The 26,659-nt window shown below is 37.8% G+C and overlaps 1 protein-coding gene across 3 annotated transcripts in view; it reads right to left on the bottom strand.

Moving 5' to 3' along the window:
- Window positions 1–7,182: 7,182 nt before the first annotated feature.
- The window catches only part of EFEMP1 (EGF containing fibulin extracellular matrix protein 1), a 59,423-nt gene continuing 39,946 nt past the window's right edge, over window positions 7,183–26,659 (bottom strand). For all 3 annotated transcript variants that reach the window (XM_046660956.1, XM_046660957.1, XM_046660958.1), the window contains exons 5-11: window positions 26,061–26,183; window positions 21,102–21,221; window positions 20,004–20,123; window positions 18,388–18,507; window positions 14,332–14,455; window positions 14,052–14,247; window positions 7,183–8,817 (exon numbers count right to left, since the gene is read on the bottom strand). In XM_046660956.1, the coding sequence (XP_046516912.1) occupies window positions 8,656–8,817; window positions 14,052–14,247; window positions 14,332–14,455; window positions 18,388–18,507; window positions 20,004–20,123; window positions 21,102–21,221; window positions 26,061–26,183 (965 nt within the window). In that variant the 3' untranslated portion in view covers window positions 7,183–8,655. The remainder of the gene's footprint in view (window positions 8,818–14,051; window positions 14,248–14,331; window positions 14,456–18,387; window positions 18,508–20,003; window positions 20,124–21,101; window positions 21,222–26,060; window positions 26,184–26,659) is intronic.

The raw sequence follows: 26,659 nt of genomic DNA, 5'->3' as shown, positions 1-26,659 counted from the left end.
AACCACTGACTAGTAATGAGATAGTTAGGGCTATGGGCTTTGGAATCAAACTGACTTGAGTTACAGACTTGGCTCTACCTGTGTGTGACTAGGGCACTTTCTTATTTCTCTGAGACTCAGTCTCTTCATCTTGCAAATGGAATGGAAATGCCCATGTCTTAAAATGAGATAATACCTATAAAGCACATAAAGTGCTTAGCACGGTGTGAAGGCACACTATATGGCATATAATAGATGCTCAATAAATGTTAGCTCTCATTATTGCTGTTTAAATATCTAGCCATTGAAAATGCCTTTCTCGGAAAAGGCTGACACATATTTGCTGACACTAAGCTATAACTTTAAGATGTTAAAGGCATGCCTTACATATTCAACTAAGGCCCCAGCCTAAATCCCATCCTAGGAGATTAATGTGAACTGCCTGGCACCTGAATCATTGCTGCTGAACTTCACTTAACATTTCTGAATCCAAACTGTTGCCACAGCTTTTCCTTCTTGATCTACTTGTTTGACGTCTGGAACCTCTTGCCTCTGCTGTTGTAGTAGCCAAAGTCTGGCCTTTCCCCCTGATTCTCTCTTATCAGGAGGTTTGGCTTTGTTACCCCACCTCTAAGTCTGACCCTCTGGCCTGAGTTGTGTTTTTGGTTTTGCCCTACCAGGTCAGCATGGATGGACCAGTCCCTTGGGCTGCATATTGGACACCAAGATGTTAAGCCCTCACTTAATGGGACTGGTGGATTCTATACTAAAACACTACTGAACAAGCACTCATATGGACGATTCTAGTAACTCACTCCCAGATTTTGGCCTCCCAGCTTTAGTTTAATGACCATTTTGCTTAGGAAGCTTTAATATGGCCTGGCTTTGATTACCTATCATATTCCCAAGTCTCTTATGTCTTCCTTGAGTTTGCTTTGAGTTTTTTTAAAAAAGAACTTTTTAATCTGAGGGGCTGGCCCTGTGGCCGAGTGGTTAAGTTCGCGCGCTCCGCTGCAGGCGGCCCAGTGTTTTGTTGGTTCAAATCCTGGGTGCAGACATGACACTGCTCATTAAACCACGCTGAGGCAGCGTTACACATACCACAACTAGAAAGACCCACAACGAAGAATATACAACTATGTACTGGGGGGCTTTGGGGAGAAAAAGGAAGAAAAAAATAAATAAAATCTTTAAAAAAAAGAGAACTTTTTAATCTGATATGAAACTCATTGTAAAAAATAATAATAATAAATTGCAGATATAAGAAAGTACAAAAAGGGGAATATAATGTTCTTTCAATCCTATCCCAGAAATAACTACAGTTAACATTTGATGTACTTTCTTCTTTCTGTGCATGTATTTATGTAATTGAGATAGCACCTCCTGCATTTTCCACTTAACACTATATCATAAACATTCCCCACTCTACAAAAATCTCTTTATAAGCATTTTAATCACTGCATAATATTCTACCATATAGACGTGCCATAGTTTTAACTAAGCCATTCCCCCATTATTGTACATTTAAACTGTTTTAATTTGTTTGGTTATTAGAAATGACACTAAAGAAATCATATTTGTGCATCAACATTTTTCTTATAAATTTAAAACTCTGTTCTAATACCCTTCTTTTAGGAGTAAAAGAGCAGTTTTCTTTCTTTCTGCCATCCTTGGACAAGGAGTGAGACAACAAGCCTAAAGAAACAACTAGGCTGAGACAATTGTAGACACTTAAATATCTATTGAATGGATAAATAGGCATTGAAAAGGTGATTTGCCTTCATTAAAAATTAATACATGGAAGTGTGGAACTAAGTAAGAATTCTACTTACCCTTGAACACAAGAAGTACATTAAGAAAAGGGATACAGAGAAAAATAAGTGACATTAAAAATAAATCTGGGAGTTAGAAAACTGTTCTCTGCTCTAGTGGAACAATTCCATTCCATGATAAAGAATATAGTCATTTTCTAGCTTCCCCATTGAGGCAGAGACTGCTAGCTAGTGACAAAACCTGTTTGCTCTTCTTCCTGAATACACAGCTAGATGCTATTTCCCAGCCTTCCTCGCAGGTGTGTCCAAAGGAAGATGAGCCACTTCCAGGCCTGCCACAACCCACATCCCCTCAGCCACATGAGTTTATTGGGAGCTGCAGTAGAAATTTCTAGCTCAATGACAGCACCCTACAACAAGCCTCTGTCTCTCTTCCTCTCTTCCTGAGGACTTTCTCCAGTGCCAGAGAGCTTGCCCTCCCTCAGGCAGTTATAAGTGGGTGTGGCATTAGTGCCTCTGGGGACAGCCTTCACCACAGGGATGGGAGTTGGTAGATAAATGGCCCAGCCTAAGCAGCTTCTGGTTGGATGCCTTTGAGGTGAGTGCCACATGATTTCTCAGAGGATTCCCCAGAGGAACTGAGAGCCAGTTGCCCACATAAGTGACCCACTCATTAACTCACTCATTTGTTGGCATCTCTCCCTTCCCTGACTCATTTTCCCCACTTCCTCACCTGTACTTCCTGAGTTAACTCTCAAACTACCCACACTCAATTCTTGTGTCAGGATCTGCTTTTGGGGCAACACACACCAAGACACCTGGTTTAAGTCATGTGCAAGTAATTTACCACTTAAAGAAACATAATCTAAATGTTAAAATAAAAAACATGGAATAGTTTTTAAAGGAAATAAATAAATAATCTGGAGATACCCAAATAACTCAACAAAATTATTTATTAGTGTTATATGCATCTGTTTAAAAATAATGCTGAGATTTTGCAGAAACTAATTTAGTTTCTATGGGAAGATAAAAAAGAACCGAATTATTGCATTCAGGTCTTTAAAATTCTCTTGCATTTATATTCCAGCTCTGGCTTATTAAAGGAGTCTGTGCTCCATTTAACATACACGTGCACTTATAATATAAACAGCTTAACTAGACATCTGTGTTGACTACATATAAATGGCAGTTAACTTTTTGCCTTGTTTCTGTTCAACAATCTTGATATTTTAGTCTGCCGGCCAGATGAAACAAGATTGGTTTTTTTGGTACCAGATGTGTCACAGTTTGGGTTTGCATTTTGCAGGTGCTCCCCCCAGCTGGGAAGATGGAAACTTGCCATCTTTCTGAGATGATGATTCAGGGTAGAAATAAAAGTGTGTTAAAAATAATTCGACATATTAATGGAGGGCTTTGTCCCTTGTGGGCTTCTTATACATAACATATGAGCAGACCAGCAGCTGTTCTATATTTTAAAAGAGTTAGAAAGTTAGAAGCATACATGGCTATTCAAAACATAAGCAACTGCTTGGAGTCATGGAAACAAGATTCAACAATAAACTTGTATTTGTGAAGCTTCCCAAAAATAATAATCCCACTGGGCTGTGTTCAGGTGGTCGTAGAGTATTGAACAATCTATTTCTATCATTTGGATTCACTAAAACATCTCCCTTGTAAAGGCAGAGTGGTAGAGATGACTACATTTATTAGATATGGGGATTGTTTCTAGCTGATTTCTACCTTCCAGTGTTTGTATTTTTTAATCAAAATAAAAAAAAAACCCTACTTGTTTTTGCCATTTTCTCTTAAACATATTATGAAAGAACTAAAAGCCCCATTGAGGACTAAGTTGTTAATAAAATGTGGAATCTTATCTTATTCCAGGCCTCTAAAGCAAGAATCTTTTCAGTGATGATGTTCATTGTTTGCCCCTTCAAAAATCACCTAATGGATATTAACCAATGTCAAGGAAGGGCAGTAATCCTTACACTAACCACTTACTCTAATCCTGTGGAAGGAAGGACTCTATAAGCCTTTTGGTCCAGCTTCTGAACCAGGAGAGTATTAGGCCCACTCCATCTTCACCACTGTTGCTCTAAAGCTCCCGCATGCAGAGAGCTCCATTTGGATCTTTAGTAATAGGCTTTTTTTCTTTTGGAAGTTGCTGTCCTTTCAAGTATAGTAAGGTCTACATGATTGGTCCTTGAGTTTTAGTTTCTAGAGTTCAGGAGTATTTTGTGTAACACAATTACTTCTGCCTCTTTGGAGTTTTTAAAGAGAACAAATCAGCTAAATTTTAAGAGAGTAAATAAGATTCAGGTTGGTATCTGTGTTATTTCAACCCGACTGTATGTAACAGCAGGAGTGACAACTGGTCATGGCAACCAGCAAAACTGGTCTATGATTTGGGGTGGACATTTTGCAGGAAGAAGCTTGGAAGGAAAGGGATTGCTTATTGGTGTTGAAGTTTGGAGCATGGCCAATGAAAAGAGCCCTAATCTAATTCGTAAGACCTGCGTTCTAGGCACAGTGCTCTTGTTCAACAGACTGTGACCTTGAGCAAGTCTTAAAAATAAGTTGGTTTGACTAGGTGACATTTAAGTTTAGAATCCTATTATTAAAAAGAAGGGTATGTAATAGAAGATTTTATTTTTGGATGGGATGGAAATCGCAAGTTGTCAAAGAAACTATTTGAGTGAAATTTGGCAGTAGAAGGGAAGTTATTCTCCTTTTGATAAGTCTTAACAACCAAGAAGCCTTTCCTAACCACCATCAGAAAATAAGTCTGTCTAGCCAGAGAGTATGGAAGTCTTAGAGCCCAGGCACACACATTAGAATGGTAAAGTGATTGAAATGACTAGTTCAGTCCTCATTATGGAGGCTTACTGAGTAAAACATATGAAAATCCTTGGAAGCATGTTTGGAAGTGTGGGAACTCATGGCTGGGCTTTTTTCACTGATGAAACAAGCTAAAATGACTTTCAGTTTAACATGAATAACCATATTTCAGTTAATATCAGTGGAAAGGAGCAAAAACATGCATAATTTAACAGAGTGAACACTAAAAAAATTTTATTTTGAATTATAATTTTAAAAATTTACAGCTAAATTGGATTATTTATCATGTCCTTGGCCCCAATAATGAACCACATTGTGAAGACCTGTTTTGGGGTGGGAAATATTAGTTTTCTCTTTCACAATGTTCAATGCTTCTCAACAGCCACTTCATACCAAGAATACTCACATGCTTTCAAAAATTTGGCAAAGGGAGCCATCTTTTCTCTGTATGCACCCCTAGGTAGGGATTAGTTACAGTTTTTACAGCTGGAAAAACACCTTGTTTCCATATCCCAGTTTTATGGATAAAGAAACTAGGGTCCAATGAAGCCAAGTCTCATAACTGATTAATGCTAGAACTGAAACTAGAACCCTGGTTCTTCTAACTACATCATACTGTCAGATGTTAGAAGAGATTACCTTAGAAGTTGCTCAATAAATATTTGCTGCTGAATAATAATGACTCTCACAATGAATTATTCCCATAATTCCCATCTATAGGAGTTGGTTTAAATCAATGATTCTAATGGAGGAGTGGAGGAGAGAATCATGTGTGGTTTGAAAACAAAGCAGAGCTTTGTCTTACTGCTTTGGTTTGTTTTTAGTGATGATATTTACTTTATTTTGAATTTCAAATTACATTGAAAGAGAGCATGAGATTTTTATGTTTACTGAGGACCTGTAAAGGAACTCATGTGTTAGCTTTTCAGACTTCTTTCCAGGATTTTGCTTCTGTGAATGAAAAAAAGACATTTTTTTCACTTGCTATACTTTGTAGTTAAAAATGAAACTAAAAATGGATGATTTAGGCTGTGAAATTAGTGGATGAATAGTCTAGGAATCAGATTCCTTTTTGACACTGAAGATCAAAAGAAACTGCAGGTGAAAACAACCTATCAACTAATGTCTATCAAGTGATGAATGGATAAACAAAATGTGGTATATCTTTACAAAGGAATATTATTCAGTCTTAAAAAGGGAGTACTGATACATGCTACAACATGGCTGAACTTTGAAAACATTATGCTTAGTGAAAGAAACCAGACACAAAAGGCCACCTATTATATGATTCTATTTTTATGAAATTTCCAGAATAGGCAAATCTATAGAGATGGAAACTAGAGATTAGTGGTAACTCCCACCAGAGCTTGTGGGAAGGGGGATGGGGAATGATTGCTCATAGGTACGAGGTTTATTTTTGAGTGATGAAAATGTTATGGAGCTAGATAGTACTGATATTTGCGTAACATTGTGATGTACTAAATGCCATTGAGTTGTACACTTTAAAGTGGTGAATTTTATATGTATTTTGTAACATTATTATTTTATTATTATAAAAACATATAAATTACTATATGTAACATATAACATATATACTATATAAATATATATTACATATTATTCTATTTTATTATATATTATAAATTATTATATATAATTTTATATAGTGTATAAATATATAATTACATATATAAATTATTGCTTATATACTATATATAAAATATATATAACTATATTATATGTAATTATTATATTAATAATATATAATAATATTTGATATATAATAAAGTAATAATACTATATATAATTATATAATAACATATACGTTTATAGGTGGAGGCGGAGGTCAGGGCTTATATATGAATATTTCAGAGAGTTTCCTGTTTCTTCTACTATCCTCTGTGAAGATATAGATAAGACCCTGCCTTCCTGTTTGAGAATGGGAAATCTGTTAAAAGAAGGTCCTGGCCTTTTTTTTTACCTCTTATCATTCTCAGATCCGACTTGAGAATTGTGTCTATATATAGAAAAATCACTAGACTGATTAAAAACAAAAACATTTCGATCAAGTCTTAATTTATCTGAACTGTATAAGTAATCGTTGATGGAGTGACAGTAATGCACTCAGCCGTTCTGCTGTGTTGTGGCTGGTTGTTTACTCTGCTTCCTTGCCTGGTCCTTGGTTAGACCCATTCTCTCATCACTGTTTCTATGCCCCTTTAACCTTTAAAAGCCCATTCCCTGCTCTACTCACACAAGTAGTTTGTGTTTTGTTCTTTGGTCTCTTGGTGAACTTTCTTTTTGACAATTACTGCACATGTAGTCAACTCTTTGAAAAACATTTGTTTTCAGTGGCAAGGTTACCTGGTGTCAGAGGTTATTCATATGTGCTTTGAAACTGGATTTAAGAGAAAATTGGCTGCACACCTTTTTTGGCATGATTTTAACAGTCTTTTTGTTTCCTCATCTCCTAGATTATTTATTTTTTAAAAAATCAAATGGTCATTCTTGCTCTGGCAGCTATAACTATTTTTTTCCCAGACACAAAAATTATATTGGCTCTTACTGGCTACATTAAAAAAACCTCCAATGATTGGGTGATCTTCCAAAAGAATATTTATTTTTATTTAAAAATGTGATACATAGAAGTGAAGCAGTTACACTTTAAACAAATAAGAAGACATAAAACCTTTTCATAGTCTTGGGAGGGAGGGTAATTTGCTTTAGTTCACTGTCACTCTGTATGCCAGGAGTAAGACCCACCACCATTTTCTTCCTCTCTGAGTGTCAAATACAAAGATGAGAAATTTCAATTATAAGTTAGTGAAGTTTTAGGGTTTTAATTTTATTCAGAAATTGAAACTTCTTTTTAGTAAAATACCTTTTTTCATTTTACTCCACATCTTGTGGAAGTTCTGAATTCATGGATGTTATTACATTTACTGAATGTTATGGACTGCGTGTTTGTGTCCTCCCAAAATGCATATGTTGAAATCTTAACTCCCAATGTCATGGTATTAGGAGCTGAGGCCTTGGGGAGGTAATTAGGTCATGAGGGTGGAGTTCTCATGAATGGGATTAGTGATTTTATAAAAGAAAACCCTGAGACCTCTCTCCTCTTTGTCTACCATGTGAGGATGTCTACCATGTGAGGATATAAATCTGAAACCCAGAAGAGGGCTCTAACCAGAACCTGACCATGCTGGCACCCTGATCTCGGAATTCCAGCCTCCAGACTGAGAAATAAATTTCTTTTGTTTTATGAGCCACTCAGTCTACAGTATTTGTTATAATGGCTCAAACTGACTAAGACACTGAGTTTGCTTCTTCAGGTCAACTCCAATGTGGTTTAGAAAGACTTTGTTTTTGCACCTCCTCCCTGTAAACTTCTCAATATAATAATTTTCTAGGGAATACCTTATTCATTTTGGGAATTTTGCTTACTGTTTCTTTACATTCATAGTCAAAAATTTCTGACAAAATTTAAAATATCCTACAGAAACCAGCATATTATACAGTAATGATGTATTACTATGTAATAAACAACCACGTTTAGATTGATCATGAAAATAAAACCCAAAACAAATATGGCAGGTCCTCATTTTCTAAAGAAATATATCTTTATTGACTTTTTCCATTTTCTTACAAAGCAGTTAAAAAACTCATTCTTGAACTTGCATGCTATTCAATGTTAATGATGGCTGCCTCCTTATAAGACTGTCAGTGGAGCTTTAGTAAGTTTCCTTAAGCACCGCAGAAAATAATCATTGCTTGGTCCCACTTTTACAGAAAAGAATCCAAGTTTCACCACATAGAGTATGCTTAGCTCTCTTGAAGAAGACCAGTTTAGTGGATTAATGTCTAATTTACATAAGTAATAAAAACAAACTTTGAATCTTTACAGATTAAATGCCCACTTCATACCATGGTATAATTGTTTGAATTATTGGTGAGTGTACAGTATATAGATGTAGATGTACTAGATATGTCTATAAATAAAATAGTGCTTTAAGGTAACAATATTCTTTGGCTGATTTAAAAGCCTATAGTGAACTCTTTAAAAAGACTAAAATGCAAATGGCCCCACTATTATTGTCAATCTTAACACTGAGCTTGTGCGGAAGGTTCCTAAACTGTTGACTGTCAGCATCTCCAGGTCCACGATATATTCTCTTGGTCCTGATAGTGACTTCACCAGCACAAGCATTGCACTTACAGGACTTGTTTGCTAAAATAAAAGAAAAAAGAGGTAGAGAGAGAACAATTTTTCTTGGATTGGAGTTTCTTTTATTTGTGAGTATACGTCCTATGAGAATTCAGGGGACAATTTTGAGGGGGGATAAAAGTCACTTCCTAGTTCCTTCTTGGTTCCAACTTTTCATGGATCTTATCCCTTGTCCACACATAGTCATTAGTTCCAAGTAACAGGGATTTGCTTTTTTTGATAATTGTTTGTTTTCTATTCTTCCCCTCTATGTTAATGTTTCTCTTCACCTTTATTGAATAGTTCCAGCCTTTATAGAGACTGGAGTTCAAGTGAGAACCTGATAATTTTTGAACTGGTAAACAAAGTTGTCGTCTTTCAGTCTCAACATTGTGCATCTGTTTACATTCTAGTAGATGAAGAGACATGTAAATAATTAATTTCAATAGTATGTGGCAAATGCTAACGTATATGGGTATATGCAGGGTATACATGAAGATACATAAAAGTGTGTATACACAGTGAAAAAGAGGAGGAACCATGAAGCATTGAGGGAAGGCTTTTGAATGCCTGAGGGGAAGCACCAGGATAAATGGAGGTTTTGTAAAGAAGTACATTCAGGAGAAAACTGGATGTAGTTTCGTTTTGATGAAGAATGTGATGGGTGCTAGAGAGTAGGGAGAGATGAGATTCGAGGGGCAGGTAAGTAGATGTGTGAATCTGAATGTCAAGGAGAGGGCGGGGATAAAGAAGTGGATTAGGACTTAGCAATCACTTCAATAGGTGGATATTAAACCAAGGGAGAGAATGTATATGTGATAAGGCTGGGTCTGGGACAAGTCAACATTTAGGGAGTGGGCAGAGAAGAAACCACTGAAGGAAGCTGAGAAAAAATAGATGATTAAGTGGAAAGCAGATGAGCGGCCAGCACTGACCAACAGAGCAGGGGAGGCTGAGGGTGACTGGAACTGAAAAATGCAGTATGGATGTTATCAGTGGCTTTTTTCCAGAGCAACTCTGTCTTCTGTTCCCACTACTAAAGTGAGAAGACAGAGACCATGATTACAGACTGTGCTTTAAGAACTTTGGTGGGGAAGGAAGAGGAGAGAGAGAGCAACATCTAGAGGAAAAAACAAGTTGAATATGTAGAAGGTAGAGGGGAGTCTAATGGAACAAATTTCCAGAGAAGATGGAGTGAAGAATACAAGTGGTAGGTTGGCCTTGACTGACAGAAGTGGAATCTTGTCTTTGGAAAACTGAAGGGAGGAGGTAAGAAGGGGGACACATGGACTTAAGTTCGCAGACAGTGGGATGGAAAGTTCAGGAAATCCATGCCTGTTGGCTTCAGTGGTTTAGAGTAGGTCACCTACTGAAAATGAAGGGTATAAGGACTTAAAGAGTTTGGGGACATTTGCGATCAGGGGCTGAAGAGAAGAAAGTAATAGGATTGTTGAACATACTGAGGACCCATCTGAAATTGGTGACTTATAAGTGTCAATTTGTGCTGACAAGCTGAGTATGAAAATAGATATGGATTATGGGATTGATCCAGGGTTCCTGGGCAGGGAGTTGAGGTGTTGGTGACAGAGTAGTTGAAGGGTTTACCAAGCAGTTGATAGACTGGAAGAAAATGCTGGGGGTGAGGGGTCAGGGGACTAACATCACTTGAAGGTGAAGGGCAGATGGAGTGGGAGTGAGAGCATGAGAGAGAGGAAGGAGAGTCAGTCATTGAGTGGGTCATTGAAGACTAAGATTCTGATGTGGAACTGTTCTGAATGATAACAAAGTCCAGGGTCTGGCTATGGGGTTGGTGGCAGCGTGGCATGAAGCTGAAGGTCATGGGAGATGAGATGGCCAGGCAATTGTAGGTTAAGGTACTGGATAATTATGATAGTGCTCAGATCAGGTTACAGAAAGGAAAACTCTTCATAATCTAGCCTCTCTTTATCCCTGGCCCTCTTCTCTTCTGAGTAATCTCACCCATTCCCTATACATTTTCCCTGAGTGAGCTCATCCATAGCCATGGCTTCAATTATCATGTATTTGCCAGTGACTTGAAAGTCTATATTTTGAGTTCCAAGCCCACTTATCCGTTTCTCTACTCATCTTTACTTCAGTGTCTCATGGGGACCAGAACTCAATATGTCCAAATTGAATTCCACCTTCCTCTCCACACTGGCTCCTTTTCTATCTCAGTAAATGACACCACCATTTAATGTTGCTCAAGACAGAAACTTGGAAGTTATCCTTGATGCTTCCTTCTCCATCTCCCCATAGCAAATGGATTACCAATTCATATACTTCTTCCTATATCTTCACAAGTCTGTCCACTTCTTTTGGACTCACTGCTACCATCCTAATCCCCCATTTCTTGAACTGCTTATTGGTCTCTCCATTTCCATTCTTGCCCTACTCCAATCCAGGATTTACAGCGTAGCCAGGCATCTTTTTAACATGAAAATCTGATAGCGACTCCTCTACTTGAAACCCTTAATATGGTCTGTAAGGTATTGTATGATCTAGGCCCTGCTCATCTCTCCAGGCTCCTCTCAAGGCACTCTGCTTGTAGCACTTGGAGTTCAAGACCAACTGGACTGCTTTTTATTCCTTCCATTTGCTAGTCTTTAATTTCTGGTCTTCACCTTAAACCCACTTCTTCCAGGAGGCTCCCATACCACTCCTGTCTGGGTTAGGTCAATTTGTTATGCACTCATGAGCAACTTGCAACTCTCTGTTGTAATACTCAGCATTCTTGTGAGCCCCTGTTCAAAGTCTTGACTATAAACTCCACTGGAGCAGGAATTAACTTGGTTTTATTCACTTGTGTCTCTAGGACCTAGCATGGTGCTCGCCCCTTGTAGGCAATAGCTGTAGGTAACATACCTTGAAGGTGTTGATTGAATTACTTATTTGTTTAAAAATATTTTTTGAGCAGGAAGAATGAACAGACAGGTAAAGTCTCTGCTCTCATTACACTCACACTCTAGTGGGCGACACAGAGCAATGAATACTATGCAAGGTGGTTATAAGGGCTATGAAGAAAAATAAGGCTCAGTAAGAGAGGATAGATGCTGGGTGGGGTGAGGGGATGGTATTCTACCTTCAGTTTCATGTACTACTTCTTTACAATATGTCCCCTTTTCTAGAGAGAAGGTTTTCTCAGTGTTCTCCCAAAAGGAATATAAATAAAATCCTATATCCCACAGATCCTTTCAGGGATCAGGTCTAGTCTCATGACCGTCAAGAAACATTCTTTGACTATTCCAGCCCACATTAGTTCTTTGATGTCTTGGACCATGGAATTAAACATAAAATTGTCCCCTTATTTTTTTAATAAAAGTTAACTTCTGCCACACAGTAATAGTTAAAGCTCTTTGAAATAAGGAACTGTGCATTACATGCACCTAGCATGGACCTGAGCATACAGTAAGTGCTTAATTAATGTCTTTGATGGATTCTTATGCATTAAAATGCCCTCTGCACAAGTGGAATTTCAGTGGCGAAATTTTGTAGGATTTGATCTGACTGCTTTTTAAATTATGTGATAAGAAATAGTCTTGAAATACCTTTTTATTTTAAATAGTTTTTTGTTTCAAATAATTTAATATTTAACTCTGGGATTATCAAAATTGGCAATGTTTTATATCATTCATGAGAGAAAAGGATTTACTTGAGAAACACACTGTATTTATATTTGAAAATATCAAGTTGATAAATGCACTGATAATGAATCATAAAATTTTTTAAGTGCCATGTTTATTGTGAGGAAAAAAACATGCTGGAACTTTGCTTAATGGTTGGTTCTGCTAGGAAATTTTATTTTCTTAAATTATGGCTATGAGTTCAAAATGGAAAATTATTTTTAAAGAAGACTTTGAGATGAACCTATTTTATTGCCATGGGTTACAAATAATGTTATTTGTTTGGGCTAGAATTATTAAATTGGTATTATCTGAATTGTGTGAAATTCATTTAGAGTAAACTTCTTACAAATATCTAGTATATCTCAAATTTAAAGCATCAGATGTTAAAGAAGTTTATTCTTAGCTATTAGAAATAGATTGTATTTTGAGTTGGACTTTTCTCTTCAGAAGTTGGTCATGAGAAATTAATCATTTCCAATTTACTGGCAAAGAAACAGAATCACATAATTCTGGAGCTGGAAGAGAACTTAATACATCAAGGAACAGGATAAATGTGTAAACATTAAAAATCTGTAAAGTTTACCACAAGGATGAATTTCCCAATTAACTTTTCATATTCTCAAAGTGAAATATTAACTTTAAAATTTGATTAGAAATGAAAAGTGCCCAAAGGAGTTTTGAGAAAATCGTAACTGGATGAATAACATCCTTAGCATGAAACAGTTACCGTAACCCTGCAAACTGCTTGGTGGGGTGCCATCATTTTCACATGAAGTGGTGAGCCTGATTTAAAATATGTCAGAATTTTAACCTAAAATGAACTTGCTGAGATTTTGCAGGAGGGAAGGGGGTGCTGGATGGCTGAGGCACTTGGAGTCAGGGAGATCTGCTTGGAAGCCCTTGGAGGGATTAGGGAGATGCTAAGAGACAGTTTAATGGAAGAGAGGTAGAGGCATGGTGAAGCAAAGATAACCCAGAAGACACTGTGGAGAAAGAAAAGGCAGAATTCAGATAAAGATTTCATATAAGCACTGAAAGAAAGGGAAAACTCAAAGGTGACTTCACATTGTCTGCCTGGAAGTTTGCAAGAATGGTGCAACTATTGACACATATAGTGCAGGGGGTTGGGGTTACTTCTCAGAGACTTCCAGATTTTAGTTTTGGTGCAAATGTAAATAATCTTGGGAATGTAACAATAAGGAATTCATGGTTTTTAAAAAGCTCATCAGGAATTATTTTTTTCTCTTTACAATTCAATAACTATCACTGATTTGTGGTATCTGCTTGGTGTGTGTGTGTTTATGTAGGCTGTGTGTTTTGGTAGTCACACACAACTCCATTAGAGTCTGCAACTTGGTGTCTGAATGACTTTAGAGAAGCTACTCAATCTCTCTCAGTCTCACTTTCCTCTTCTGTAAAAAATGGAGATAAATGTTAATATCTGACAGTGTTACCAAGAGGATTAAATGAGATAATGAACATAGGAAGGCCATACACAATGTCTGCAAATAAAAACTCTTTAAATGTTAGCTTTCTTTCCAGGTGAACACTAACAAACAATACCACCAACAAACTTGAACCTGTCTTAGCTAAGGCTGCCCTCAGGATACTTACTCTTAGGTAGAACTCTCCATTTTCATTTCCAGATTTAATCCGAAAAGTATTGATAGTGTTGGCATAAATAGTTGTGGCCTGTATCTGGAAGATGTCTGATGGCACAGACCTGTCAGATCGGATGCTCATGTATTTGTAGACTATGGACTGGGGAAGTTCTCGGCACACCGCATTTGATACTGGGCAAACACATCGGCTGCAGAGACAAACAATAATATTCACCAATTTGGCTTGGTAAGACAAGAAGAGTCTCACTTTCAAAAGTTCTGATTTTTCTTACTTCTCTGATGTTAGAACGTAAGGATCTTGACAAGGATTTCGTGGGTAACAACGGAAGCCGCCATGATAATTCCAACACATTTCATCTTCCCGACATTCATTTGTGGTCTCACACTCATTTATATCTATAGAGACATGGGGTCAAAGAGTTTACTGATCTAAGTGAATTGTATAAGTGGCAGATTCAGGTTTGCAAGGAAAGAGGTGTGTGGGAATCTGGACTGTGTTTAATTTGCTTTTAGACAGAAGACTGGGTGGGACCTGAGTTCATTGTATTTAATTCAGGACAGATGGAAGTAGCTGAATTATTCTAAACAGATTAATATGTATCATTTCATGATATTTTATAAAGCACCTATTGTTCATCTGTTGAACTGAAAGCCAAATGTCAGCCATTGACCTTGCATATATAAAAGTGAAAGACATCACATCTTGCCCTCAGGGAGGTTGTAATTTAGTTAGGAATATAGATATGGCAACAGATAATTATAAAATAAGATAGAATTAAATAAGAGATAGATAAGTGCACTGGAAGATTAGAAGCAAAGCCTATTAATTCTGCCTGGGGGATTAGGGACAGCTGAAGGAAGGACAGAGCATCTCAATTTGGTCTTGAAGGGTGGTAGTTAGATGGGATTTTCATGGCTGGGGTGGGGAAAGCCTTCCAGACTGAGAAAGCAGCAAGCAAAAACTATGCAGAGGGCAATTTATTGTCTAGCTCAGGAGCTTTGGAGAGAGGGGAGAGAGGTAAAGGCTAGAGATGTGGTTTTGGTAAGCAGTAACACGCTGGTGGAGAGTTGATGCTCTGGGAGTGGATTATACTGTTCAGAGGAAGCACAGCATAGTAATGACGCTAGGAAGTGTTCCACTTTGTAGAGCATAGCTATTTAAAGACAGTGTGGAAGAAGAGGAATGAAGAAAGAGGCTGTCAGAGGTGAGAGGCAACCAGCAAAAGGCAGTGCAAGAAAGTCAGAGGGAGAGAGAGTCCTGGGAAGGAGGGTTGTAGATAGGCCAGGCTGGACAAAGACTGATTTTAGATTTGGGAATTAGGAGATGCCTGATGACATCCGAGAGAACAGTTTCACTAGAGAGCCATTACATTTACAACAACAACAGTAAAAATTATGTCAATATCCACCTCCCTATCTATGTCTATCTTCCTTTACATTTGGATAGTGATTTAGATTTTATCCAATATAAGCCTTTTCTGAATATTCTTTCCCTACAATTGGATATTTCCATTCATTAATTTACTTATTCCAAATGTAATTTACTGAATCCTTGCTGAAAGTCAGGCATAGGCTAGTTGCTGGGATATGATCTCTTTCTCCTTTATGAATTCTCACACCTCATGTTCTTCTTTTGGGGACTTTATTGCTTTCTGCTTTGCATTACTGAAATCTGCCTGTTTGTCTTAATCCTTCTATTAGTTTGTAAACTCCTTGAGGGCAAGGGCTATCATACCCATATTTTTATCCCTTCATCACCTAGCAGTAATGCACTAGGGCACCTGACTTTTAAGAGATATTAAATTCAACTAAGTTGCTCCTCACAAACCATGTGGAGATAGGTGAGAAAGATATTATCTCTATTTGACATGGAGGAAAAGCAAATAAGGGTTAAGCAGCTGACCCAAGTTCATACAGTTAGTGACAGGCATCTTTCCACTGCAAGGTACTGCATCCTCTAAATGAGAATAATTCCATGCCTTGTCTTTGGAGGAAAAATTTCTCTTTTAGCTTCCAAACTAGCCAAAGCTATCTGGAACCCCAGAAGAAACTGGAAAAGCTATGCAGTTTCCAAGAGTCAGTTAAAAGAAGTGTCTTCTTTTAGACTGGCTATAGCTAAAAAAAGAACTTAGGTTCCTCAGAAGAAATCACAATTGACTTGTCCTTTCAATATTTTTCATTTTTTTGGAAAATGAAGATGGTGTTTAGCTACAGGGAAAACTAAGACTGTTTTGTTACATGGAGTCCAACAGCAGCAAAAGGAAACTTTATGTAATAATTTCATTTATTACTTCCAGTACTTTAGAGCCTAGCATAATCAACACCCTAATCATTCTGGAAGGTTTTTCAGAAATTATTCATAGTATTAAAATATTTGATGGGTGTCTGTCTGTGTGTATGTGTATTCTCTCTCTGTCTCTGTTTCTCTGTCTCTCTCTCTCCCTGCTGCCTCCCCCCCGACGCCAACAGAGTTTTCATTTTTTGCAAGACTGTGGAAATGAGAATAGTTATTTCATTCCCAAAATAAGCCTTTTAGGGGAAGGTAAGAATCCAAACTTTCGATTTGACTTTAGTCTGTGGATGAGGTTGAGAAGGGATGGTTTCAATGGGGGAAACAAATTGCCTTGTACCTTAACAGAATGTTATGTCTCACAAAAATGTTTTGGCTTAACCAAACATTCTGAAGCTGCGTATCTTCAAGACATAACACTCGTGAATCCCCTATTTGCAATTCCAGTACATTTTCCACCTTTAATTATAACAGATATAAATGTTTCTATAGAGAGAGAGTAGGCAGGTAAGATTCCACTCTATGTTAATTTGTTTCTGTCTTTTGTTAGGTATCAATTCCATTTATGATCAGAAACACAGAGACATTTGTTTGAAGGACTCCAGGGAAATTGGTTAGGATAGCCCACTGCTAACATTTTCCTGCATGTAATATTCATGTAAAAGTCTCAATTAAGGTTCAGAAAGTAAAACCATTGGAATGAAATGTTTTTCTGCAATTAACATTACAGTCTCTAGTAACCTGGAAAGGGGTATAAAGATGTTCATTGTGCAATTATCAGTATTTTGATTATGTATGCTCACAGTTAGTGGTTGGAGTCTAGTAGAATGATCATATGCATACCATAAAATCCAAGGTCATGGATGCTCCTCCGAGTTAATATTCTCCTGTAAAATCACGACGTAGACTGACAATCCCCAGTGTCTCCTCTCCTTGATCTTTTCCTTTCTTACCAGAATTTTACTACCCTTGTGTTCCCTCTCTCAATTCTGATTAAAAAGGATTCTCTGGAGAAGATTTCCTACTAGTTATTTACATTACTATGTAAATTTCATAAAACATCTTGAATTATACAGCTTTATAGTTTATAAATCATTTTTATGTACATTATTCCATTTCATTCCCTCAGCTTCCTTTTCCAAATGAGAAAGCTGAGGCTCAGAGAAATTTGATAATTTGTTTGAGATTATACAGATAGAATGCAGCACAGCTAGGACTCAAACAGATTTTCTGTCTTTAAGTTCAGTCATTTTTTTTCACTCTTTCATTGCTTTATGTAAATGTAAGTATTTGTAGTAGCTTTTCCAGGATCATCTACATTTTTGGTTTTATCTGAGCAGTCTTTTTCCCTGTTAAAGAAATTTTAAGCTACATGTAGCACTGAAGGTAGGGAGAAGATGGTGTGTATTTTCTGATTTTTTGGAGAGACTCTGAGATCATTCCACATAGAGAGCAGCTTCTTCCACCTATGTGTAGGAGTGAAGATCACCTGAATGTTTATTTTACAACTGGACCCAAGGCCCTTAGCTATTTTCAGATCAATAGGTTTTTGCTGAAGAATTCAAGCACATTTTAAGACACTTGAAGCTGATTTTCTCAGCACTGAAACTACTAACCAATTTGTAAACTTAGTGTTTTAGAGAATTAAGACTGTTTTGAGGTATGCCTAACCAACATATTAAGCTTATGCTCTAGACTCAAACTCTTCGTGAAATATTTTAATAAGTAAATCTTTTCTGGTGGATAATTAGAAGATGTATATCATAGAGATTATATAGGCTATATAGAAGGGATATCACTATTTTATCAAAATTGTATTTTAAGAAAGAAAAACAATTACTTGGAATTTCAAGGAAAGTCAGCATTAACACTGAATACTGTCTTTATGAGATGTGTATGTCTCATGATGAACAGGGGAAAAGAGCTCAAATTGTATATTCAAGCTGGAAAAGATGAAAGTAGAGAATCCTATCACTTCCTCCCTGCTCTTCCTGGTTAAAAATGGAACACTTAACAGATATGAAAACAATAGACTTACCCTGACATGTTCTACTTCTCACCACTTGGTATCCCTGGGGGCACATACATGAGAATTTCCCCGGTTCATTGACACATTGATATTGACACAGGTAGCTTGAGGTTCTGCATTCATCAATGTCTGTTGAATAAGGCAAGAGCAAGAACACAGAGGTGAAAAACTGACACATCACTACTTTGGTAATATTTTTTTAGGAGGTAAGAAAGTAAAAACATGGCAAACTCTGAAACAGAAATACTTTATAAGAAACTCAAGGACAATTCTAATCAGCTCATTTCCCCTAGAACTTCACAGCATGAAGAGTTTTTCTTACCATAAGTTTTACTCAATCATAGCTGACAGTTTGGTGAATCCTGGACCTAACCATACTAGCTGTCCAGACTGAATGAATTGGCTTATGGTTGATGCTCTTCATGTTGGGCTCTGCAGTCCTACCCATGATGCAGATTCAAATTTGCTTTCTCAGATATTGGGTGGCTCTGCTGCCAAGTTCATCTGAGCTTTGAACTCCAAGTCCCATCCCTGTGCTAGCTTCTAGAGGTGACATCCTGACAGGGTCTGGCCTTCAGGGGAAGAATGCGTTTCTCAATGGTGATGTCTTTATAGTTTGCTCATAAGGGCAGAGGCAGCTGTCCAGAGCCAGCCTCTTTCAGTTTTGAGCACAGTAGCATGATGGGAGGCCTCTCTGGATGGGGTATGACTTTTGTGGCCCCAAGTAAAGCTGAGAGGGTTCATGATGAAGTCAGGGGCATCAAATGTTGATGGCACCCCCTTCAGGATGTCTTATGCTTTCTGAATTACACAGTGCAATGTACATGTGCAAAAGACTCTGAGGGTCATCCATTCAGTTAAATGGCCCTCTTTTTACTCATGTGGAAAGTGAAACCCAGGTAACTTAAGAAATGTGCCCAAGTCACATAGCGGCAGGAATAAGATTAAGGGCCAGGTCTCTTGGTTTCTATTCTAATGTTTCTGACATGCAATTAGCTCTTTTAGAACTTAAATGTGCACACCATTCACCAGGAGTTCTTGTTAGATGCAGAATCTGACTCAGTAGGTCTGGGCTGGGACTGAAATTCTCCATTCTCACAAGCTGCTGGTTCTTGGATCACACTTTGAAAAGCAAGACACTAGAGCACCCTAATTATTAGACCCAGCCTGTATCTAATATTTCAGTTATTTTGTTTCTTCTCCTTTCTCTTGATAACGTACTAAAAAGCCAATATTACAACTGAACTAAATTAACTGGATTTAGAATAGAATTTCAGTGGATAAAAATTTGTTTCCAGGGGGCTGGCCTGGTGGCACAGCAGTTAAGTTTGCACATTCCACTTGGGTGGCCTGGTGTTTGCCAGTTCGGACCCTGGGTGCAGACTTAGGCACTGCTTGTCAACCCATGCTGTGGCAGGCATCCTACATAAAACAGAGGAAGATGGGCACGGATGGTAGCTCAGGGCTAGTCTTCCTCAGCAAAAAGAGGAAGATTGGTGGCAGATGTTAGCTCAGGACTAATCTTCTTCTTCAAAAAATTGTTTCCATAAACAGATACATAATCAGATAAACCACAGCAACCACAGAGATTGCACTCAATACAAATTATTTGGGAAATATTTTACCTTCACAGTTGAGTCTATCACTGCTTAGCTCATATCCTTGATTGCACTGACAGATGAATGAACCAAGAATGTTGTAGCATTGCTGAGCACATTGATTGCTGGCATCACATTCATTTATGTCTGAAAAGAAAGGTTATATACATTTATATACCTATGTCTTTAAACATATTCTTGTTCTTTTGTACTTATGTCACCTGATGATGTGAGTAATATCCTAGCTAGATTCTTTGCCCTGCAGAAGCTCATTGGAGAACATCCATTCAGGTTTCATATTTGTTGGAACAACTTCACATATCTGTCATATACTTCTTTTAGAAATACCAGAGTATTTTTTTTCTGGGAACAACAGTTTGGTGTTTGATGAATCTTTCCAAAAGAATTTAATGATTCTAATAAATATACATTCCAGTATCTATTTTCTTTTATTGTTGTTCAGATGCAAAATGCCAAGTCTATAAATAATTGATATAAGACACTCATACTGATATTGTCTCTCAGCATGCTGTAGTGAAGATTTATCTGTGCTATTTATTACTTTTTAAATGGGCTCTGTTAAATTCCATTACAATTATAACATAAGCCTTTGAGACCCATACAGAGTTTTGCAATGCTCTGAGGCACTGAAAGTATTGTGAAAAAGCATTTTTCCTGTGCTAGACGCTTTCCATGTCATGCCAATCTTGAAACTGTGTGCCATGACATTGCATTCTGAAAGGGGAGAAGAAGCATGTAAAAATCAGATGCCCTTTCAGTGGAAAGTTTATGTACTTGAACTTACAGTAACCCCTTTGGCACCTTCAGCATTTATATCACACATTGCTGACTAATTGGTGTGTGTATGTCAATTGATGTATAACTTTTTATTTTTTGATATACCCACAGAGGAGAACTAAAACCAAGGTTAACAAAGTTTTCCACTCACATCTTGATGTATTTTAAGAAACAGATTGGTCATTGTCATTTAAGCTTTCTGCATGAATGTTGATGGAAACTAGTTCACTCAAGAAAATAGAAAACTGGAAATAGTGCAACATGGCATGAGGTTTACTTTTGTTGAAGACAGAGATCAGTTAGGATGGCAATTCCGAAAAGGCTTACCTACGCAGGTATAGTTGTTTGCTGCCAACTGAAACCCAGGACTGCACTGGCAATAAAATGATCCTGGTGTGTTCACGCATCTTTGATGGCAATATGGAGGAATGGTGCATTCATCTATATCTAGGTTATCAGGCACACACACAAGAAGAACAAAATTATTGACTATCCACTCTCAAGTTCTAAGCAGAAAATTATCTAGGAGATCTTTGTAGAGAAGACCTCATTTTTAAAAGTAGTTATTTTTCTTTCTTTTTTTTTATTGGTGAGGAAGCCTGGCCCTGAGTTAACATCTGTTGCCAATCTTCCTCTTTTTGTTTGAGGAAGATTGTTGCTAAGCTAACATCTATGGCAGTCTTCCTCTATTTTGTATGTGAGATGCCGCCACAGCATGGCTTGATGAGCAATGCATAGGTCTGCATCCGGGTTCCAAACATGTGAAACCCGGGCTGCTGAAGTGGAGTGTGCAAACTTAACCACTATGCCACTGGGTTGGCTCCTCTTCTTTTTTTTCAAATTAAGATATGTGTGTTTTAAATATACTTTGGTCTGCATTCTGCAGTTAAGTGAGATGTTAAGAATAAAGATTTCATAAACCTGATTGGGTGAGTTGAAATTTAAAGACAGAAAAGTAATTAAAACTATTTCACATATACATGAGAATATTCAGTTTGGGAATCTAAAGCTTATTTATAATGACAGAACTAAAAAAGAACTATGGAAGAACTGAATGATGTAGCATAAAACTAAGAGAAAGGAGGTGTGGGCTGCTGTTCAGCTGGTGACTTTGGTGAAGCTACTTAAAAGTTCAGTATGTTGATTTTTTCTTCTGTAAAATGTAGACAGTAATCCTTGCTATGTGTATCTTATGAAGTTTCTGTGAGAATCAAATGGACGAACACTGTGGAAGGAATAGGATGCTGAACAAGTTACCTCTTGACAGTGCTCTTCTGACACATTGATGAAGCATTCCAGCCCGTGTCCTTCTCATATAAATATTTCCAACTATAAAACGCTCAATTGAGAACTTGCAGGGTAGGATTAACATCTTAGAAGCATAATAAAATTTCATTAATTCATAACTCTACACTTTGTGACAACTCCAACATGGCATGCGTAATTTGAAATAATTGCATGTATAATGTAAGACAGTGTAATGATACTATCTTATGGTAAAAAAGGAAAAGAAAACAAAACTTTATGCTGAGCTCTTCTGGTACGTTCATAATTAAAAGTGTGGGAGGCAGTGTGCTCAAGTGGCCTCAGGGTAACTGAGTTTGAATCTTTGATCTGCCAGTTACTAGCTTGGTCTTAACCTCTCAGAGCTTCCAGTTCCTTTTCTGTAAATAATAATACAACAATGTGGTGGACTTGTTTGGAGGATTACATAGGCAAACTTCCTTGAACAAAACAGGTAAAAGTAAATGGGAGCTATTTTTAATAAGCTGCAAAATACATTTGATTTAACTTGAATATGGTTATGTGTCACTTAACGACAGGGATATGTTCTGAGAAATGCGTCACTAGGTGATTTCGTTGTGTCAACATTATAGAGTATACTGAAGGGGAACAAAATTTGCCACCCCAAAATGTATCTCTTTGATGAGAGGATTATTTTAGGCTGATTATTTTTAAGAAACAAAAGACTCAGAAAGTTTTTCTTATTACCTCTCCTTTAACTGCCTAAAAGAATTCAAAGAAAAAAACCTGTCTCAGAAAACGAGCTATCATCTTAGCATAATATGAACAAGGTAATAGAAAGGGAGGAACCTAGAAAAGCCTGTTTGTTGGGCTTCTCTCTGTGTTCTTCTGTTTCTGTGCAGCCAAACATTTGTTTTCCAAACGTTTACTCCTTTTTACCTTCTTGTGAATTGCCTTCCTTCTTTTTGAAGTCCCTGACTTTCCCCATCCCAACATCTTCTTTTGTCTTTAGCTGAGGATGGTATTTAAGGTGAAAGCTTTGGCCATTTTGGTGAGCAATTCAGATTTCCTGGGTTTTTCCCATGTGTATACATTATTAAACTTTTGTTTGTTTTTCTCCTGTTAATCTGTCTCATGTCAATTTAATTCTTAGACTGGCCAGAGAAACCTAGAAGGGTAGAAGAAAATTTCTTCCTCCTCTTCAGTACTTACACAAACCTAGATGGTGTAGCCTACTACACACCTAAGCTATATGGTACTAATCTTATGGGACCACTGTTGTATATGTGATATATCATTGACTGAAATGTTGTTATGTGGCACATGACTGTATTGAAATAAACAATGACAATATTCACATAGCTTCCCCCCTCATTTATTTAGGAGTCTGCTCAAATGTCACCTCAGGGAGGCTATCTCTGTCCCTTCATATAATAGCATCTTCTGCCCTGTCTATCCCCTCATCTTGCTTTGTATTTCTTTGTAGCCATTGACACTCCTTGACATTGTGTTATGTGTTTGTTTGCTTCTTGTCTGTCTCCCTCACTATAATGCATTCCAAATAAGACCTGTCTCCTCCTCTTGAGGTGGAGGTAGAGTATTTTTTTGTCAATTCACTGCTGTATGCTTAATATCTGAAACAGAGCCTGGCATAGTGGGTGCTCAATAAGCATTAGTTGAATGAATGGAAACTTCATATTAATTAAGAGCAATTTTAGCATGGTTCTTCCTACTACCAAGTATTACAGCCAGGTGTCAGTATCAATAGCTAATTTGTATAAATGTTACTTTCTAATAGCTCTATAAGGGCCATGATTCTGTAAATCTGTTGGTTCACCATGATAACCCAGCACCTAGAGCAGTGCCTGGCACACAGTCAGCCTTCAATAAATATTTAATGAAAAAGTGATACATTCTACCCCTGTCAAGTATGGAAGATGGGCATGAAAACGAATTACTGCATGGAATGATAAGATCGACAATAGAAAGGTGTATAAAGGGCAAAGGGAGCACTGTACTACTCAGAATGTGGCTTGCTGGGGCTGGCCCAGTGGTGCAGCAGCTAAGTGTGCATGTTCTGCTTCAGCCGACCGGGGTTCACTGGTTCAGATCCCGGGTGTGGACATGGCACAGCTTGACAAGCCATGCTGTGGTAGGCATCCCACAGGTAAAGTAGAGGAAGGTGGGCACAGATGTTAGCTCAGGGCCAGTCTTCCTCAGCAAAAAGGGGAGGATTGGCGGCAGATGTTAGCTCAGGGCTAATCTTCCTCAAAAATTAAAAAAAAAAGAATGTGGCTTGCTGACCACTGCTGGTCCATGGACTATTTGGACCAGTCTGCAATGAATAAGTATAGAAATTGACAGTATGTGTTTAGGAATAGCAATTTGGTGTCACTGGAATATTTTTATCGTACTTTACAAAAGAATTGATCTGCAACAGATTGGAAATTTACAAAAAGGATCCATCAAAGTTTGAGAAGTACTGAGATGAAGGAGGGAGTGACTAATTATATTGGGGTAAATCATGGAAGACTTCCCAGAGGAAGTGCCCCCTGAGCTGGGATTTGAAAGTTGAATAGAAGTTTGCTAGGAGTGCATGTTCCTGGTGCCAAAAGAGCTCATATAGAAGCACCAAAGTATGACGGTGTGATGTATGTGGAGAACTATAACTAGTGGGATAAAGCTGGAGTGTAATTTTATATGGGGAGAGGGGTCTTCATGCAACAGAGCTGGGCAAAGATCAAATTAAGGAAGACCTTATATGTTCTGTTGAGAATTGGTTCTATTGGTGAGGGAAATAACAGGGAAACCACATGATTAGATCCGAAAGGCTCTATCCATATATTCCATTCTCTTTGATTCTTTCCACAGTAGGTTGGGTTAGTTTTTTTTCTGGACTTTTTATTCCCTCAATTATTTACTTTCCTGACTGATACAGGGGCAAAACTGTGGTGCCTGTGGAGTTTTCCACACAATCTTCTCCTAAATCACAGCTTCAGTCACTGCAAACCCCTGGCCTTCCTTGGAGGCTGGGCACTAACCCCAGCATCTAGGCGCAGACCTGTGTCAGGCAGAACTGACCTGGGGCCCATGAGGAGCTCAGTGTAGACATCCTGATGTCAAGGACTTTTTACTGATCTATGGTATGGGGTGTTATGTAAATCAGTGGACAGAAGGAGTCAATTAGAGGATTTCATGCCTAGTGCTGGGCATCATGATTGAGCCAAGAACACTTTAGATTACTACTTATTTGCCCGTCAGCGTCCCCATACCATGTTCTTTCAGTTATTCAAAAAAAAAAAAAAAAACACACAGAGCATCTATTTGGCAGGCACTCTTCAGGGACTGGGGAGACAGCAGTGACACAAACCAGACCTGGCCCCTGCCCTCAGGGAGCTCAAGTAGAGCTCTCAAGTAGAGGCACATGCTGCACTTAGGGTTGCAGTCCTAGCACTGCACCAGCTGGCAACATAAATTCTAGTCTATTAGCTCATTACCTAATGATAGCACACAGCTCTTCAGCCCAAGACCAGGTACTGTTCTAAGCATTCTCACACAGAGCTCCTGAGGTAGGGGCTAGTATTATCTCCATAGTGAGACGGAGAATTTAAATAACTTGCCCAAGGCCTCAAAGTGAGTTAGGGATGGAGCTGGGATTTGAACCTCACCATTTGCCCTATAAACTATGCTATGCTATGAACAAGTGAATGAAGACCATTTCATTGGTGTTTTAGTGCTATGGCCCCCAAATAGCTAATTTAAAATTATTTTCTTGGTTGCTTTTGTGGTCCCATTCATACCCCAAATTTCTGCTTTTGCTTAGTCTAACATGTAACCAACACTTTATATCCAGAATATGCTCAACATTTAAGGTTAGTTCTTTCTCATTAATGTGGAAAATGGATTGGTAGTCAATGAAAGAATAAGCTGTTGTTAGCTATTATTCTTCAAATAAATGTGATGGCTTTGTTTTGATTGCCTGAGGTTTAAACAATTAAGATGCTCAAGATAGGACTTTGCTTACTGCACTGTTGTACTTACCTACACACTGCTCTCCTCGCTTCTGATACCCCGGAGGGCACTGACAGGCAAAGGAACCTCGTAAGTTGATGCACACTTGGTCGGCTCTACAGTTGTGTGTCCCTGCAGTGCACTCATCTATGTCTGTTAAAGACATGCAGCAAAGAAGGAGTTTGAGTCGGTTATGAAGATGTTATTTCCTCTGTTTTGCTGTCATACTTTTCTTAAAGAAACTAAGTTTTTACTTTATTCTTAAAACATTATAATATTGATATATTGAAATGTTTTAAATTATAAATTATTTCAAGTTTGGGGAAGTAATTTCATAGATACCAGTGTGTACCACTCAGATTTAACAAATGCTAATATTTTGCTATGCTTGCCTCAGATCATTTTATTTTGTTAAGAAATGAAACATCTGAGATATAGCTGAAGCCTTACTCTATCCTCATCCCTTTACCACGTTCCACTAACCCAGAGGGACGAATCTTTCCGTGAGATGTTTTTATATTTCTGTTATACAGATATGCACCCATTAGAATATACAGTATTGTTTTGTTTTAAAATGTAAATAAATTGTATGATATTTGCTTTTTCACCCAGTATGTCACATTTGAGAT

This window comes from Equus quagga, chromosome 5 (genome assembly GCF_021613505.1).
Source record: "Equus quagga isolate Etosha38 chromosome 5, UCLA_HA_Equagga_1.0, whole genome shotgun sequence".
NCBI lineage: Eukaryota > Metazoa > Chordata > Mammalia > Perissodactyla > Equidae > Equus > Equus quagga.
Note: the sequence above shows the minus strand (reverse complement) of the source record. Positions and strands in the feature narration are given on the sequence as shown.